Below are 14,278 nucleotides of genomic sequence, written 5' to 3' on the forward strand. Positions count from 1 at the left end.
GGACAACAAGTACATTTCCATTTATGCTGTCGCCCAGAGCGACGTGCAAGTGAGGCAAATGGCACGTTACAAACGCAGGAGTCAGAAAGAGACCAAGCCGTTAACATTCTGAGAGAGACCGAGAAATCTGTTATAATTACGGTCACTTCTCCAGGTTCGTGAATTTGATATTTGGAGTTTTAGTTATTCGCAAACTCGCCGTGAGCAATTAAACAAACGGGGTTATTTTTGGAGCTTGCCGACACATTCCAGGGACTCGCAGACGGCACTTAAGCCAAAAACGATACTGAAAATGATTTGGATTGCATAAAATCGTAAAATATATTAATATTAGTGATGCATACTATATACTTAAATCTCATGTTAGCTGCCTTTGTGACCAAGGAAGGAATCTTGTGTTTCTCAGAGTAACTTGCAAAATGGCACTGAAAAGTTAACTTGACAAAGTAATTCGACATGCAAAGTGCACAGTACTGTTTGTTTTGAAATTGGTAATAAATAGACTTAATGTTTTGCTTCAGGCTAGCAGACTGTTATGGGTTGATGTTGGGGGGTGGGGAGGGGGGCAGGTGTTAACTTCCATGTTAGCACAGATCTGTCGCCCATAACCTTCACGAATGTGAAGAGGTATATTGTTTTGGGTACTTGCTTGTAGTTATTTTCCATTTCGGCACTGTTCAGTTTGTCGGTATGTTTCTTGCCTACAAACAAACCTAGTAAACGCTGAAACAACTGTTTAACTGTATTTTAACTGTACGATACATCATGTTTGTCTTACACAATTATACATCTCTATCGATTACTCTCTCTTTGCACGATGACAAGTTTTATGACAACTGGCCATTGATACTTTGAATAAAGAACGTTGCGTGCAGAGGAAGTTCACCTCAGAGGAGGACGCGTGTCCTGGGGATTTTGGGGGGTGGGTGAAGCGTGTTGGCCGTGCGGCTAATGGAAGGTGGCGTGTGAGGTTTACAGTGCGGCGGACTTGTTTGGATGTCGGGGATGATCTGCTGGGCGTTTCGTTAAAAGCCAGACCCGCTGAGGGGACGACTTCGCAGCACGGCAGAAGTTTCCTGCTGTTTGAAAGCGTCTTTGTGTGTTTGCTAAGCAGATATATTCGTTCGCTTTAAGTCAACAGCGCATTGCTAGCTTAAAATGTAGTTCCGTGTAGTCTTGTGCATTAACGGTTTATAGCTACACCGTTATCAGTATTTTTTACGAGTTGCAGCTATATCAGAATGTGATGGGGGGTCGATGTGTAGAAAGTGAGTTTGAATCCCTCTCTTTGTAGAGTAGCTACATCTCAACTGGGCCTTGGCTTCTAACCCCCAACCCCCCCAAACCCCCAACTGACCTTGTGTTCAGACCCCAGTCTTCTCTCCCTCCTGTAAATCTGTTTCCCGTTTTCCACGAGATAGAAGGGCAAGGTGAGAGTAAGGCTTGTGGTCCGAGTGCCACCTGGAGCCCTTTTGGGGTTCATGGCCCCGTTCAAGGGTCCATGTGGTAAGTCCCCCAGTTTGATGTTGTGATCGGTCGTCTGAGATTTAATCAATTAACGGTCGATGCAAATGTGCTCCTGGCTGGAATGGAGACTAGCAGGCTCTGTGTCCTCAGGCACAAAGCATTTTTCTTCTTTAGCTCTATCTGTCTTTATCTTTCAGTAATAAAATAACTCAAGTCTTATACAAGTGTCACACTTGTATATTGTTATTGTCTTTGAGATTAAAAGTGATTTCATTAAAAGGTGCTATTGCTTATACACACACCTTTTTGTAAAACCCAATGTCCAGAGTACTTCAGGTCACTGACGAAAATTCTTTGCAAAATTGTGAATCCCCTTGTGCCTGCCTGCTTGCTGCAGTTGGCATTTATCTAACAAAGCTGGGACCTGTGATTTAAATTAAAGTGCACTTCAAAATTTATTAAGGTTTTAACAAATGGAGAAACTGAATTGTTGATGTTTTCACCTCGGGAATAGAGTTGAGTGGCCATTAAATTAAGGGTCTTTGTGAAATTGTTACGCACAGAGTTCAACTTAAATTTTAGACCTTAAAAATGATGCTAATATTCACTTAAAATTGACAGAGTAAACTTATTACAGATGTACCTTGTTTTATCCGTAATTTGTACAATTACAATGTCCACCCAATGCAAGAGATCTGGGCCTTTATAAACAACCTGCATCTTTACACGGGAAGGTTTTCATGCTTGTTGGAAAAGGGCGTCGACTACAATGAACTGAAAGTCGAAAAACCAGCAGTTGGACAAATATGTAATAATAAAAAAAAAGCCGAAACCAAAACGTATTTAATGCCAAATATTTAACTGGCCTCCGTCAGTCGTCTGTCATTGTTCATCTGTATGATAAGTCATGTGTTTTATCTTTACAAACAGACATACGCCAGTAAATCCTGAAGTGTTTAGTTGCATTTGACCAGCATTTGTTCAGTGCCTTTTTCTATTGGAAGGTAAACTGTTTGTTGCAGAGTAAATTCCAGTTGAGGATGGTACCCGTGTCTCTCTCAGTGGGGGTGGGTGTGAGGCTCGCTCACCAAGTTTGGCCTTTGTGTCAAACCCACACAGAGTGATTTCTGCATGGGGCCATTGCACTGGGCTGACCCTGCTTTCTCAGAAAAACATTGGCCTTTGGATAAAAGTGTCTGCTGAATACATTTAATGTAATGGTTTCACCATATAAACTCACCTGTTTAGTCTTGGGTCCAGGAAATCCTATGGGTCCTGACCCTATACCCACGTGTAGTCCTGCCATTACCCATTCTCCAATTCCGTCTGCAGACGCATTTTCCATTTCCCATTCCATATGTTTTTCAGTTCCATCTCCCTCAGACCAAATCCTGCATTTTCCTAAAGATATTCCTCCTAGTCGCCGTCCAATCTGCAAAAAACATAAAGAATGCAAACTGCACATATTTAATTCAAATGTGTGTGTGTGTACCTTGGTCAGTCGGTATCTAACCAGCTGTGTTTCTCCTTGCAGAACAAAGATCTGCACTGCCACCTGCCTCTCCCAGTCTCCCGTCGTATGTCTGGTAAGTTCCTGAATGCGCCGTGCGTGGGCATAACCGTGATTCGGCAGCGGAGGGCAAACTGTGGCCATGTTTGCAGCACACGTTGATGAAACGCGAGCATCCGTGTTTTCCCTGCCATCGAGACGGGGCAGTTTGCTGTCGGATGTGGGGGGATTCCGCACAGGGGGTTTCCCGTCAAGGTCATGCGGCCTTCTCTCTCTCCGCGGGATATCTGTAAGCTTTCAGATGTTGCTGTCTCTGTGGATTATGGCGAGCCTGTCTGAGCAGATTGAGGGTGGGGTTTTGTGTTGTCCGCGTACGTCGTGGTCGTGTGTGTATATTTATACCGCTGCGAGTCCTGCCGTTTGTCCGAACGGCCGCCTGTGTTCGCTCTTGCCTTGGGTGGGGGTGCGTGCGCATGCACATGTGACTGAAGTCTGTTCCTTCCATCTGGTACCTGCAGATCCTCAAAAAGACCTGAATTTGCGTATCTAAAAAGTAAGGCCTTAATTGGTATTAAAATGTCTTAAGTCCATCTGTTAAGGGACATAAAGGCACAAACGTGGAAAATTAACATCAATTCATGTTCATGCATGGGAGGATTTTATTAGCGGCAGCCATTTTGAATTTTAAAATCACATTCTGTGGAATCTGCATGGATGCGATGGGAATCGGCTGTGGAATCTGCATGGATGCGATGGGAATCGGCTGTGGAATCTGCATGGATGCGATGGGAATCGGCTGTGGAATCTGCATGGATGCGATGGGAATCGGCTGTGGAATCTCACCTTGCATGTGGGGAAAGCAAAGTGCCAACGACCTAAAGTGACTGGTGTCTTTGCATGTTTTTGATATTGTGTATAACTGACATTAAATGTTAAAGGTTTTAAATCTAACGTGCCTGAACCTGCAGATGGCCTGTCGTTGTGATGTTGCTGAGCGATGACTGTAGTGATGTTCTTCTGGTTGTGGTCTCCAGCATGCCTGTGTCCAAGGCTCCATGTTTACAACGACCCTTGTCAACCTCCGAAAATACCGGAGTCACCACCATTAGTCTGCCTAAGTTACTCTTTACGCTGTTCACGAATCTCTGGGGTGCACGATCCTACTCCCTTCTCCATAAACGTTCTAGAGAACGATGACATCAGGAAGCTGAACGTATGGCTGAGGCTGGTGAGCTGCAGGTGGCTGAAGCTTCTGGACCAGAGCGGCATGACCGGAAAATCAGGATCAGCTCCTCTGTGAAATTTGTATGACGGAACTGACGTTTATATTGGGCAAAGCCGACATGTACGGCGCCGAGGGAAAGATCTCAATCGTAGAAAACAAACAGGGAAAGCAGCCAGTGAAAAAATATCGTTTGGGCCTGACGTTTGGATGCCTGCTTGCTCTAGTTTCTCTGGGTGACATAAATGATCTTATTTTTGCTTCTGTTCGGCTCAGTGTAATGACCTTTGTCCATCTGCTGTTATTCATCATGCATTCTATCCTTTTTGATGAAATTCTCTTTGATCCTTCCATTTCCTCTGCAGTGGTTTATCCAGGGACGGCCCTCTGATTAACCTCCGTCCCGGCCCCGTCGAGGCCTCTGGTGCAGTCCGAGATGGCTGCATGCTCTCGGGGGACTTTTTATTCTCCCCGTCTGTGGAGTTACTCTCTGCCTGGGCCTGCGAGTCTTGGTTTGAACGGAGCTGAAATAGCCTGTCAAGGAACAAAATGTCACCAGGCAAATTACTGGATGTTAAATATGTTGTTTCTAACCATTCTGAGCACACGGTGACACATTTCTGCCGAATCCGTATTAAAAATCTTGGCGGCTGCCTGTAGGGATTTGCCATCGAGGGTCGTCTCTCACCTAATCTGTACTTTCCGTGAAAAGCTGACATTTTTTTTCCTTTCAGATCTTTTAAAAATCTTGTTCACTTGTCATAGGATCAGTTTAACCCAGACTGGGATTTTTGTACTGGGGATATGGGGGGTGGGAGGGGGTGCCTATTTCAGGAACTGGGGAGTGTAGAAAAGAGTCAGCTGGATGTGTGCTGTGGATTTATCTAGAAAAGAAGGTGAACCTTGTGGCCGGGGGGGGGCGTGTAGATTAGGACTCTGTCCCTATTACGGGAAGGTCGCTGGTTCAAATCCCAGGGTCGGCAGGGTGATTTCACCATCGGGCCCCTGAGCCGAGGCCTTAATTCCCAAATGGTCCAAGGACTCTCCGACCCGGCTTTCCCATAAAAAAAAAAAAAATATATATATATATATTTTGTGCGTGTGTGTCGCTTTGGATAAAAGCTTCTGCTAAACAACATTGTAAAATGAAGTTGTGAGAGAATTCTGCCCTGCGTACTGCGTACATTCAGGGACTCTCTTATTGTAATGTGATAGGACGCTTCACTTGCACACAGCATTGTAACATGGGCAGAATTTCCTGTCAGTGGAAGCGTGCTGATGCTTTCGTTAAACAAACGATGTTTATAAATGAGCCGTACTCTCTGATGTGTCAGTAATGACTGCGTGTGGCCCTGTTCGATATGCTGGGCACCGTCTTAAAAGGACATTGCGTTGGCATGAAGCTGGTTGTTAATAATAGGATCCCTTTGTAACAGTGCACAGGTGTATAACTACAGCGGGGCCCCCAGGGCTGGCTCTGAGGCTGCACTGTAAACGTGCAGTTATCTCTGTAAAGCCGCAGTGAAGCAGCTGCCGTAGACGACCGTGGTTGGTTGCCATGGCAATGTGATGTCAGATAGGAGCAACATCTGTTTGCTGTTTGTTGAGAATGGGGCTTCTTTTCCTGACGAGGCAGAGGGCTAAGTGACCCACACAGGGCCTGTGAGTTGTGCCTTTATGGCGCCGAACACGGTGTGGATTTCACGGGCATTCCCCGCTCGACGGGGAATTTCGGACGCGCCTGAGGGGGGGTCTTGGGATGCCCAGTTTAGATATCTGTGGAAGGGTAATGCAGAACTGCAGGGTTATCGCACCTAGCTTTCGTGTAAGAGTAGTGTTGACATGTGGATGCAGTGGGTTGAGTGGTGTGGGTCCGAATCCTCAAATCCTGATCAAGCACATCAGTTTGCCTCATGCTGCTGAAAAGGCTGAGGTTCCTCCCAAAATAAACCAAACTACTGTGTTCAAGTCCCCGTGCGGATTAATAATTAATGACTCGCGGTGAACAATCGTGCATTATTGGAAAAGGCACCGCTAATTAATTATAACTGCATGCCTAATGCCTGCCAGTAAATAATGTATGGGGAGAATTGAGTTGTTTTATTACCCTGTCCTGAGGTCTTCAGTGCTGAAGCCCCCCTCCCCCAACATTGAGAACACCAGCCCGGTATCGGGTCCGCTTTCTGGACATGCCTGCGGTCAGCAGAGGGCACTCTCGTTGCCCCCCACCCCACTCAATCCATCTCTATAAGGCCACATTCTATTTCGGTGAGGCTGGAAAACATTCTGTCTTATTGCTCAGACCACATTATCTGGGGAGGTCCAGGGAGGGGGGTGGGCAGAGCTTATTGGTACTTATTTGGGCAAGGAGAGGATTTGCTGTTTTATTTTTTAGGTTCCTCGGACCAGCTGAAATCCGTCCGGCTAATATCCGTGTCACGCCGTCAGCCGCGGTCTCCCCATCCCCTCCTATAACGGCTTCTGATTAATGGAAAATCGCGGTGAGCTGCAGCACGGTCTCTCTATTAGGATAATTGATTTGTCTTAAAAGAAGCTGGCCTGTGCTTTGAAGTATTACGATGTTATCAGTAGGGGGCAGTGCGAAATGTTGGTCCTGTTTTGACCATTTTTGGGCAAGCGTGGACTAGGGAAGCCTTCAAGCAGGAGGTTGACGACCCCCCCCCCCCCCCCGCCCCCAAAAAAAAAAAAAGAAAGCAGAGATTCTCCTAGGACACAGAAGATCAGGACTCGGGACCGTCTTTGTCCTTTGAGCGTCTCTGAGCGAACCCAGCAGCCAAGGGGGAAGCATAAAGGCATGTTTGTATGTCTGTGTTTGCATTTGTTTGGAAATTTTTGGTTTATGAGAAAACAACCAAACCAATATGTTCAAAATAATAAGAGCGGCTTCATTGAGACCATGTTGGTCCCTGCCCAGGAAGCTGTATTCTTAATCTGGGTGCTAAAACTTTGTCCCTGGTCAATGGAGAGTCACACGTGACCCTTCAAGATGTCCAGGAGCTCCCTAATTCAGCCTAAACTATTCCTGACCCTCGTTAAATCCAAGCATATCAGAACTGAACCGTTCCCCTCCCGCTTGGACCACCGAGTCGCATCATCTGACTGTGAAATTAATTTTAAAAACATCTGAAGGGCGCTACAGACGGACCAGAATGAGGTCATTGTTAATAATCAGTCACTTTAATTAGTTTTCAATACTAGGGAGCAATAAATATTATCAAGCAGGAGGCTTTGAGTGCCCGACTGTGTCCTGTTAGGGTGGTCCAGAGTTACTCCCACCTGTGTGTGTGTGTGTGTGTGTGTGTGTGTGTGTGTGTGTGTGTGTGTGTGTGTGTGTGTGTGTGTGTGTGTGTGTGTGTGTGTGTGTGTGTGTGTGTGTGTGTGTGTGTGTGTGTGTCCTTGTGTCCTTGCTGGGTCACTCCGCCCCACACCCAAAGCAGCCTTCGCTGGCTCTGATGCCAGCACCAAACCCTGGGGCCCTGCGCTCTTTAGTCGACGTCGATCCGGTTTCTCTGGCCATATCCGCTTCCGTGTGGCTGCCCGCATGCCATGTTTACGCTGGATAAACTTGCCGCACCCTGGGCAAATAACTCCCCAGTGCCCCAGAGGGGCTCTTTAATCTCTACTTTTTTGGGATATAAAGATACAAATCGACACCTATACTGCTTATGTGTGACAAATGAAATTTCAAAACGTAGCGTTTCGGGTATTTTGGGGATAAATAGTGAGGTCCGGATGCTGCAGGTATAATCGGACTTATTCTGCATGCATGCGTCTGTGTGTGGCGCCGCCCGCAGGCACCTGCAGGAAATCCCCTGCCCCGCGCAGTGGGTGTCCCTAAGCTGTCACTGTGGACACAGCTTCCCCTCCCTGTTCCAGTTATTACCTTTGGCTCTGGCTACGATCCTGTCGCTCACAACGGAGCTGCACTGGCGGGAGAGGAGCGGCGTTAGGGCTACAGTGCAGCAGCTTGCCGGGGACCCCCCACCAAGGCAGGGCCCCCCCCCGCCGCCCAGGGAAGGTGCGTCCACTCGCACGGCACATTCCATTCGCTTAATTGCGGGATTGGTTCCGCGTCGATGATTAAGCTTTTCTTCTTGACAGCGACGCGTGACCGTCTCAGATATTTGTTTCCAAAGGGTGTAATAATCGATGTTCTCTACAGTGCCGTGTGATGACATGTTTGCTTTGAAGAATTTGGGGGGGCGAGGCATGACTGAAGGCATTGTTTATGGGCTTCGGAGGCAGATAAACCTGCTTCTTACTGTGTCATAAAATCAGAAGTGAACTGGCAGTTTGTGAGAGGTGAGGTTCGCGAACGTCCTCATCACAACTGAACCACCAGTGATTTCATGCACCTAATTTCTCTGCATGTAATAAAGTCAGTATTTGTTGTGGGACTCTCGCCGATATTTTTTTATTTTTATTTATTTATTTATTTATTTATTTATTTATTATTTATTTTTTTTGGCTGAAGGTGGGGGGCCGGGGGGGGCATTCTGTGGCTTGGAATGCCCTACTGGGTGGGAATCTTCCTGTCACCAGTGTGAGACATACGCACTGTCTTTCACCATGACGAGCAGGAAACCACTGAAGTGTTTTGATCCCCAGCATCTTGTCGTGGCATTGAGGGGGTGGGGGGTCGTCATCAGTGATAAAGGGGGGGGGGGATCGTCCTTCTGCTGTTTCTCCCTCCACTCTGCTGAATGATGACTTTCTGCTTTCCTGTGTTGGAGCCCCACAGGCTTTTCCTTCATGTCTTCCTCTGCTCGGTGTCCCAAACCTCCTGCATGTTCTCCCCATGTTCTCTGGGCTTCCTCCCGCAGTCCAAAGATGTTGTCACGCTAACCGGGTGTCTCTAAATTGACCGTAGTATGTGGCGGTGTGTCCGTGTTTGACTGGCATCCTGGCCCTCCCCAGCCCTGTGCCCTTTGCTGTCTGGGACAGGCTCCAGCTCCTCTCTAACCAGAATGAGCGGCTCACAGCCTTCCTGAAGTATGTTTGTTGCTGGTTTTGTGTGGCCTGTTAGCTACCTGAAGCTTTTTGCTGTGGTTCCCTGCCAGTCAATGAGAATGAAATTCCAGAGGATCATCTAGAAGAGTCCAGTGTGCCTCATGTGACCTGCCGGTCTCGGCCCGTTAGGGTACCCATTCATCTCGGCGCACTTTCCTCGCATGTCGTGGATTTGAGACGTTCCGGTGCGACAGAATCTATCGGCAGTAAAATATGCTATGCAGTGACACTGATGGGTGAACGGTAACTGAAGGCCGTTTCGCGGCTCTGCCCCCGTTCTGAGTCGTTAATCTCTGAGTGATCGTTCCTGTACTGTGTCAGGACCAGATGAAACTGCACCACTGAGACTTGGGCTCTGCACTCGCAGGATCCTGTTCCGGATGTTTCCCAGCGGCGCTGACAGGAATTATACTGTCACTCCCATCCATTTTGTGACCCCCTTACCCAGTGCAGACTCGCCGGGAAATGAACAGTATGAACTTCTTTCATTTTTCCCTTTATCTAAAGAATGTGACGGAGAATTAAACATGACTGTGTTCTTTCTTTCTTTAGTGGTAATAAAGAGGAATTAAAACGGCTCCCCTTTCAGGTGTTTTCGGGTGTCTGTGCGCTTTGATTAGCGGAGCTGCATCAAAATGGACTTGCGGGTCGTCGTATTTAAAGGGGGTCGTTCCCGGCCGTGTGAAGGTGCTATGAATGCACTCGCGTCTCTGATCCCCCAGCCTGACATCAAAAGCTGGGGCTCCTCCCCGACCCTGTCATCTGCAGCTGGCCGCCCCCACCTCGGGGCCGGGGTCTGCTTCCCCCTCGTTAGCCACCGGCAGATGAAAAGCGGGGGCGTTTCACGGCGCCACCACGGGAAGCCTCTGTGTCTCCCCCCCCCCCCCCCCCCCCCCCCCCCCGGCTCCTCTTTTGGCATAATCTCACGCCCGTATCGTGCCGCTCGCTCCTCCTCCGGTGGGAACCTCCTTGTTGAGATGGCATCGCCGTGACCAGCTCCTCGCTGCCTGGACTGCGATCTGCAGCCTTTCCAGCGAACATACTTAACGTTCTTGGCTTATTTTCTCCATGGAAGCAGGGAATTCTGGGAATTTTATGCAGGCAAACAGGTTCTCTCTGGATGTGAATGTCACAGTCTGATGAGGTTCTAAAAACAAGAACTAAAGGTGAACCGTGGCCGGTGTGGATACGGAGATGTTTGGAATAATCTGGCCTTCTGCGTTTGGGTTTTGTGAGGGACACCTCATGGGTAACATGGCGGGTGGGGAGGTCTTCTGTTTACATGTTAATGAAAGTGTATTTTATTAGACAGGTGTGGTCCCTTCGCAGTAGGGGGTAGCGAGGCCTGACGTGCCTGTGTAGCTGCAGGGTGACCCCTCTGCTCCCCCCTTTCATTCTCTCCGATTCTCCCCACAGATCCGTGAGCAGCCATGACAAAGCTGTACGAGTTCGACTGGCAGAAGTCCATTCCGGAGTTCATGCAGGAAGGGACCATCTTCGACAGGTTTGAGGAGGTGAGAGCCCGTAAACCCCCTACCCCCCACCCCGATTTGACCAGAAAATGTGTCGCTTTTCCTCTTCACTCTTAGGAAATACGAACGCGACCGTCCTCTCAGGTGGGCCAGACCCATATCTGCCCAGAAGCCTGGAGTTAATGATAAATAACGGGCTCCCTGGGGCCATGTGCCCTCCTAAACCCACTTTCCTGTGGGAACGAGGAGCGAAACGTGGCTTTCCCCCAGAGCATTTTCAGAGAGTGCCACCTGCTGGTTAGGGGTCACCGGCGCCGCTAAGTGTCCAAGTGTCACGGGGAAAACAGCAGCTGCTATATTTGTGCAGCACATCATGGAAAATGCGTTTTCCCGTGGCCACCACTACCTTATATAGCGATCGCCGGGACCCTTGCCAGCGGGTGGCGCTGCCTCCCACAGTAAGATAATGTTCACTTGGATGGGTCCATTAAACATGTAGGATCCACCAAATTGAAACAGGCAGTTTCAAAATGTATTTTGTTTGTTATTAATAAGGGTTGTTGTGGGTATTTTTAGTAAGAGTATAATTTAGTATGAAGTGACCCTTGGTTTTAAGGTTGTGAACAGGCTCTGGTTCCAAAGCAAAACTCAGCTCTCTCTCTGGGTCCTAGAGTCCACCACCGTCTGCTTTAGAAACCGTGTTTTCCTGAGAGCGGAGCCAGAATCATCATGGAGCTTGACTGGCAGGGCAAACTGCATCTGTAAGCCTGAGTTGCTGTGTCTCCTTGGGTTAGGAGGCTGTGTCTCTGATCAGAAGGTCACCGGTTCAAATCCCAGAGTAGCAGAGTGATGTCATCGTTGGGCCCCTTCAGCGAGGCCCTTAGTGCCTGTTCGCTCCAGGGACTGGCTCACCCTGCTTTCTCAGAAAATGTACGTAATGTACAAAACTGTACGGATAAAGACGTCTGCTTAAATAAGTGGAATGGATGGTCGCAGAAAGTCACCAGCAGGGATCGCGGCTTTGCAGTGCCCTCCGGCGAAAACTGCTTTGGCTCAGGTTTTCACCAGCTTCTCCTCTCGGCTCCATTGGGGGGTGGGGGGAATCCTCATCAGCTCCTCCTGCCCTCAGTAATATTTACGTACCTGATGCTAGCTCTCTCTGCCGCGTTGCCGGGGAGGCACCTACCATCTCGGCAGAGATAAAAGGGCCTTAATTTGCAGGGAAGTTCACGTGTCGCCGTAGGAACTGCTCCGCATTGCCAGGGTTACCCGGCGTACAGTGTCAACAGGCGGCGGTGATCTAAAAATAATACACGAGTGAAATGTTTCAGAGATGAGGCCGCGGTTTATGTAGGTTCACTGGATCTGCCGTCCCAAAAACACATGGAGGCGACAGGTTGGGTTCCTGTTACGCTGCAGTTTCTCCAGCCCGGTTTGCCCATGTGTGGTACAGTCCGACTGCGCTGACCGTCCAGACGCAGTGAGAACCGCTATAATTAACGTTGTGATTGCGATAAAAGTTACTGTGCGTCAGAATGAAACGTCTCCCTCGAGCGATTTCTGATTGCTTTGATACATCTGCATCACAGTAAGAGTTCATCGGGTACTTTGCTGAGTAACCCCCGTTTGTTCCTTGTGGATTTCCTTGCATTAGTACTTCTGGTTCTGCTATGCTCATTATAGTAGTGATTTTAAGGACCGTGCTAATATAATATAATCGATCGATCTCCCATAACCACTTATTCAGTACAGCATCACTCCGAGTCGTGTTTATATCCGAAATGTCTGTGTAGTTGACCCAGCTGGTAATTCTATTCCTTGGTTAATAAACTATGCCCCGAACGATAATTGTTTTTCGTCTCATTAAGTGTCATGATTTTGCCCACACTTGGGGGTGGGGTTACTCTGTGCTTCCCTGACGGTACGGTTTAGCCGTTACCAACTACGTTAGCTTGTCCTGCGTTCTTCAGAAAATTTGATTCGTTAAAATATGATTCTCAGAAGAGAAGGATTGACTTTCCTGTGTTCTTTCTTTGTTTTTATATATATATATATATATATATATATATATATATAAATAATTAGGACTAATTTATAAACAGACTGTTTATTATCAAGTACGTTTGACACTCAATGCCAGATGTTTGTTTGTGTGTTTTGGGATCTTTGTCTCTTCGATTGACATTCCGATGGGGCTGCGTCTCTGGGTCCTTAAAGTAAAGTGTGGTAAAATGGGCATTCAGTGGCATCTTTGAGAACGGCCATGTGTGTTTCAAGCTGTTAATCGGTGCATAAAAACGTGTGTGAGACTCCATGTGGTTCCACAAGAGAATTAGCATTACTGTTAGAATTTGGCGAAATCTTAGCGTCTTCTAAAATTGTCGTCGTTTGTTGGTCCAAAGTAAGGTGCTTAGATTTTAGGCCCTGTATGTAGCCTAGGTTAGCTGGCTTTTGCGCTCTTGCTGAAAGTGGACCGTGAGTCTGTTGGAATGAATATTGTGCCTCTTAGCCAATCATGGAGCCACAGCCAAGGAAAACGGTGTGCTCATGTGACCGTGAAGGCAGGATTAGCTGGGCAACCAATGGCAGGCAGTTAATAATATCCAGCATGGGAGGGTATGGGATCTGGGGGGCAGTCTGGAGCCACAGGCTGTGTCTGTGTCTAGTCCTCAATGGGTCGTTTGTCTGTGGTCATGCTAACCTTTGAAAAAGTGCTTGGAGCCTTTAGCTGGTCCAGTGCCGTCTCAACCAGCTCGCATGGAGCAGTACGGCTCTGTTTGGACCCTGTCGCCATCAGCAGGAGTGTGACCGCCCCAGTAACTCGTGCTTTAGTTATATCGGTATAATCTCAGCAAAACGGAAATGAGCAGCGTGCCGGCGAGCAGTAATAACACCCCCCCCCCCCCCCCCCCGCAGGGCGTGGAGGGCCGGACAGCCAAAGCTTTCGGCAGAAACTGAAGGTTTTATTCAGCCTGTTTTCCTGGCAACTTCAGCGATTATGAACACACACAAAGGTAAATGGTTAACATTAAGTTAGAAGGAAATTGCCTCGCTGCTGTTTTTAAAAAAATAACACGTTTGTTTTGTATCGTCTGACTAATGCTTGCAAGACAGTCGCACAAACGTGGTTTTATCCTGTTTGGCCAGAGATGCACGCATGGCAGGAAAAATTAGCTTTGCTGCAGGATATGTTTTCAGGTGGGTTGAATCTTCCATACTTAATTATCTTTTGGGGTGATTCCATGCCACATTATCTTGGATATTGGTGTTCATTATTTATAGGTTTATGATTTGTAATGAACTGGTGTACCATGCAGAGACCCCCTGCCTTATCCCATATGCTACCTGGGATGGAATCCAGATTCATCATGACCCCATACTGGCCATTATGAGGATGGATGGATGGATGGATGATTGCATAACCGCCAGTTTCAGGAATGTCCATAGATGTAAGATGATCTTAAGGGGTGTGGATAGATGAGGACATATGAAACAAGTGAGAAAACGAATGAACAGACAAACAAACAAATGCATGAACAAATGCAGTTAGATGACGGGTGGATGGGGCTGATGAGG

At 47.7% G+C, this 14,278-nt stretch overlaps 1 protein-coding gene across 6 annotated transcripts in view; it reads left to right on the top strand.

Annotated features, from left to right (window-relative positions):
- The window catches only part of LOC125714576 (1-phosphatidylinositol 4,5-bisphosphate phosphodiesterase beta-4-like), a 47,511-nt gene that overhangs the window by 8,690 nt on the left and 24,543 nt on the right, over positions 1–14,278 (top strand). For 5 of the 6 annotated variants that reach the window (XM_048985296.1, XM_048985294.1, XM_048985300.1 and 2 more), the window contains 2 exons: positions 3,002–3,053; positions 10,647–10,744. In XM_048985296.1, coding sequence (XP_048841253.1) covers positions 10,661–10,744 — 84 coding nt within the window. In that variant the 5' untranslated portion in view covers positions 3,002–3,053; positions 10,647–10,660. Of the gene's footprint in view, positions 1–3,001; positions 3,054–8,049; positions 8,239–10,646; positions 10,745–14,278 lie in introns of those variants that run through there. The other variant, XM_048985298.1, reaches the window with a different exon arrangement.

Source organism: Brienomyrus brachyistius, chromosome 19, assembly GCF_023856365.1.
Source record: "Brienomyrus brachyistius isolate T26 chromosome 19, BBRACH_0.4, whole genome shotgun sequence".
NCBI classification, from domain to species: Eukaryota; Metazoa; Chordata; class Actinopteri; order Osteoglossiformes; family Mormyridae; genus Brienomyrus; species Brienomyrus brachyistius.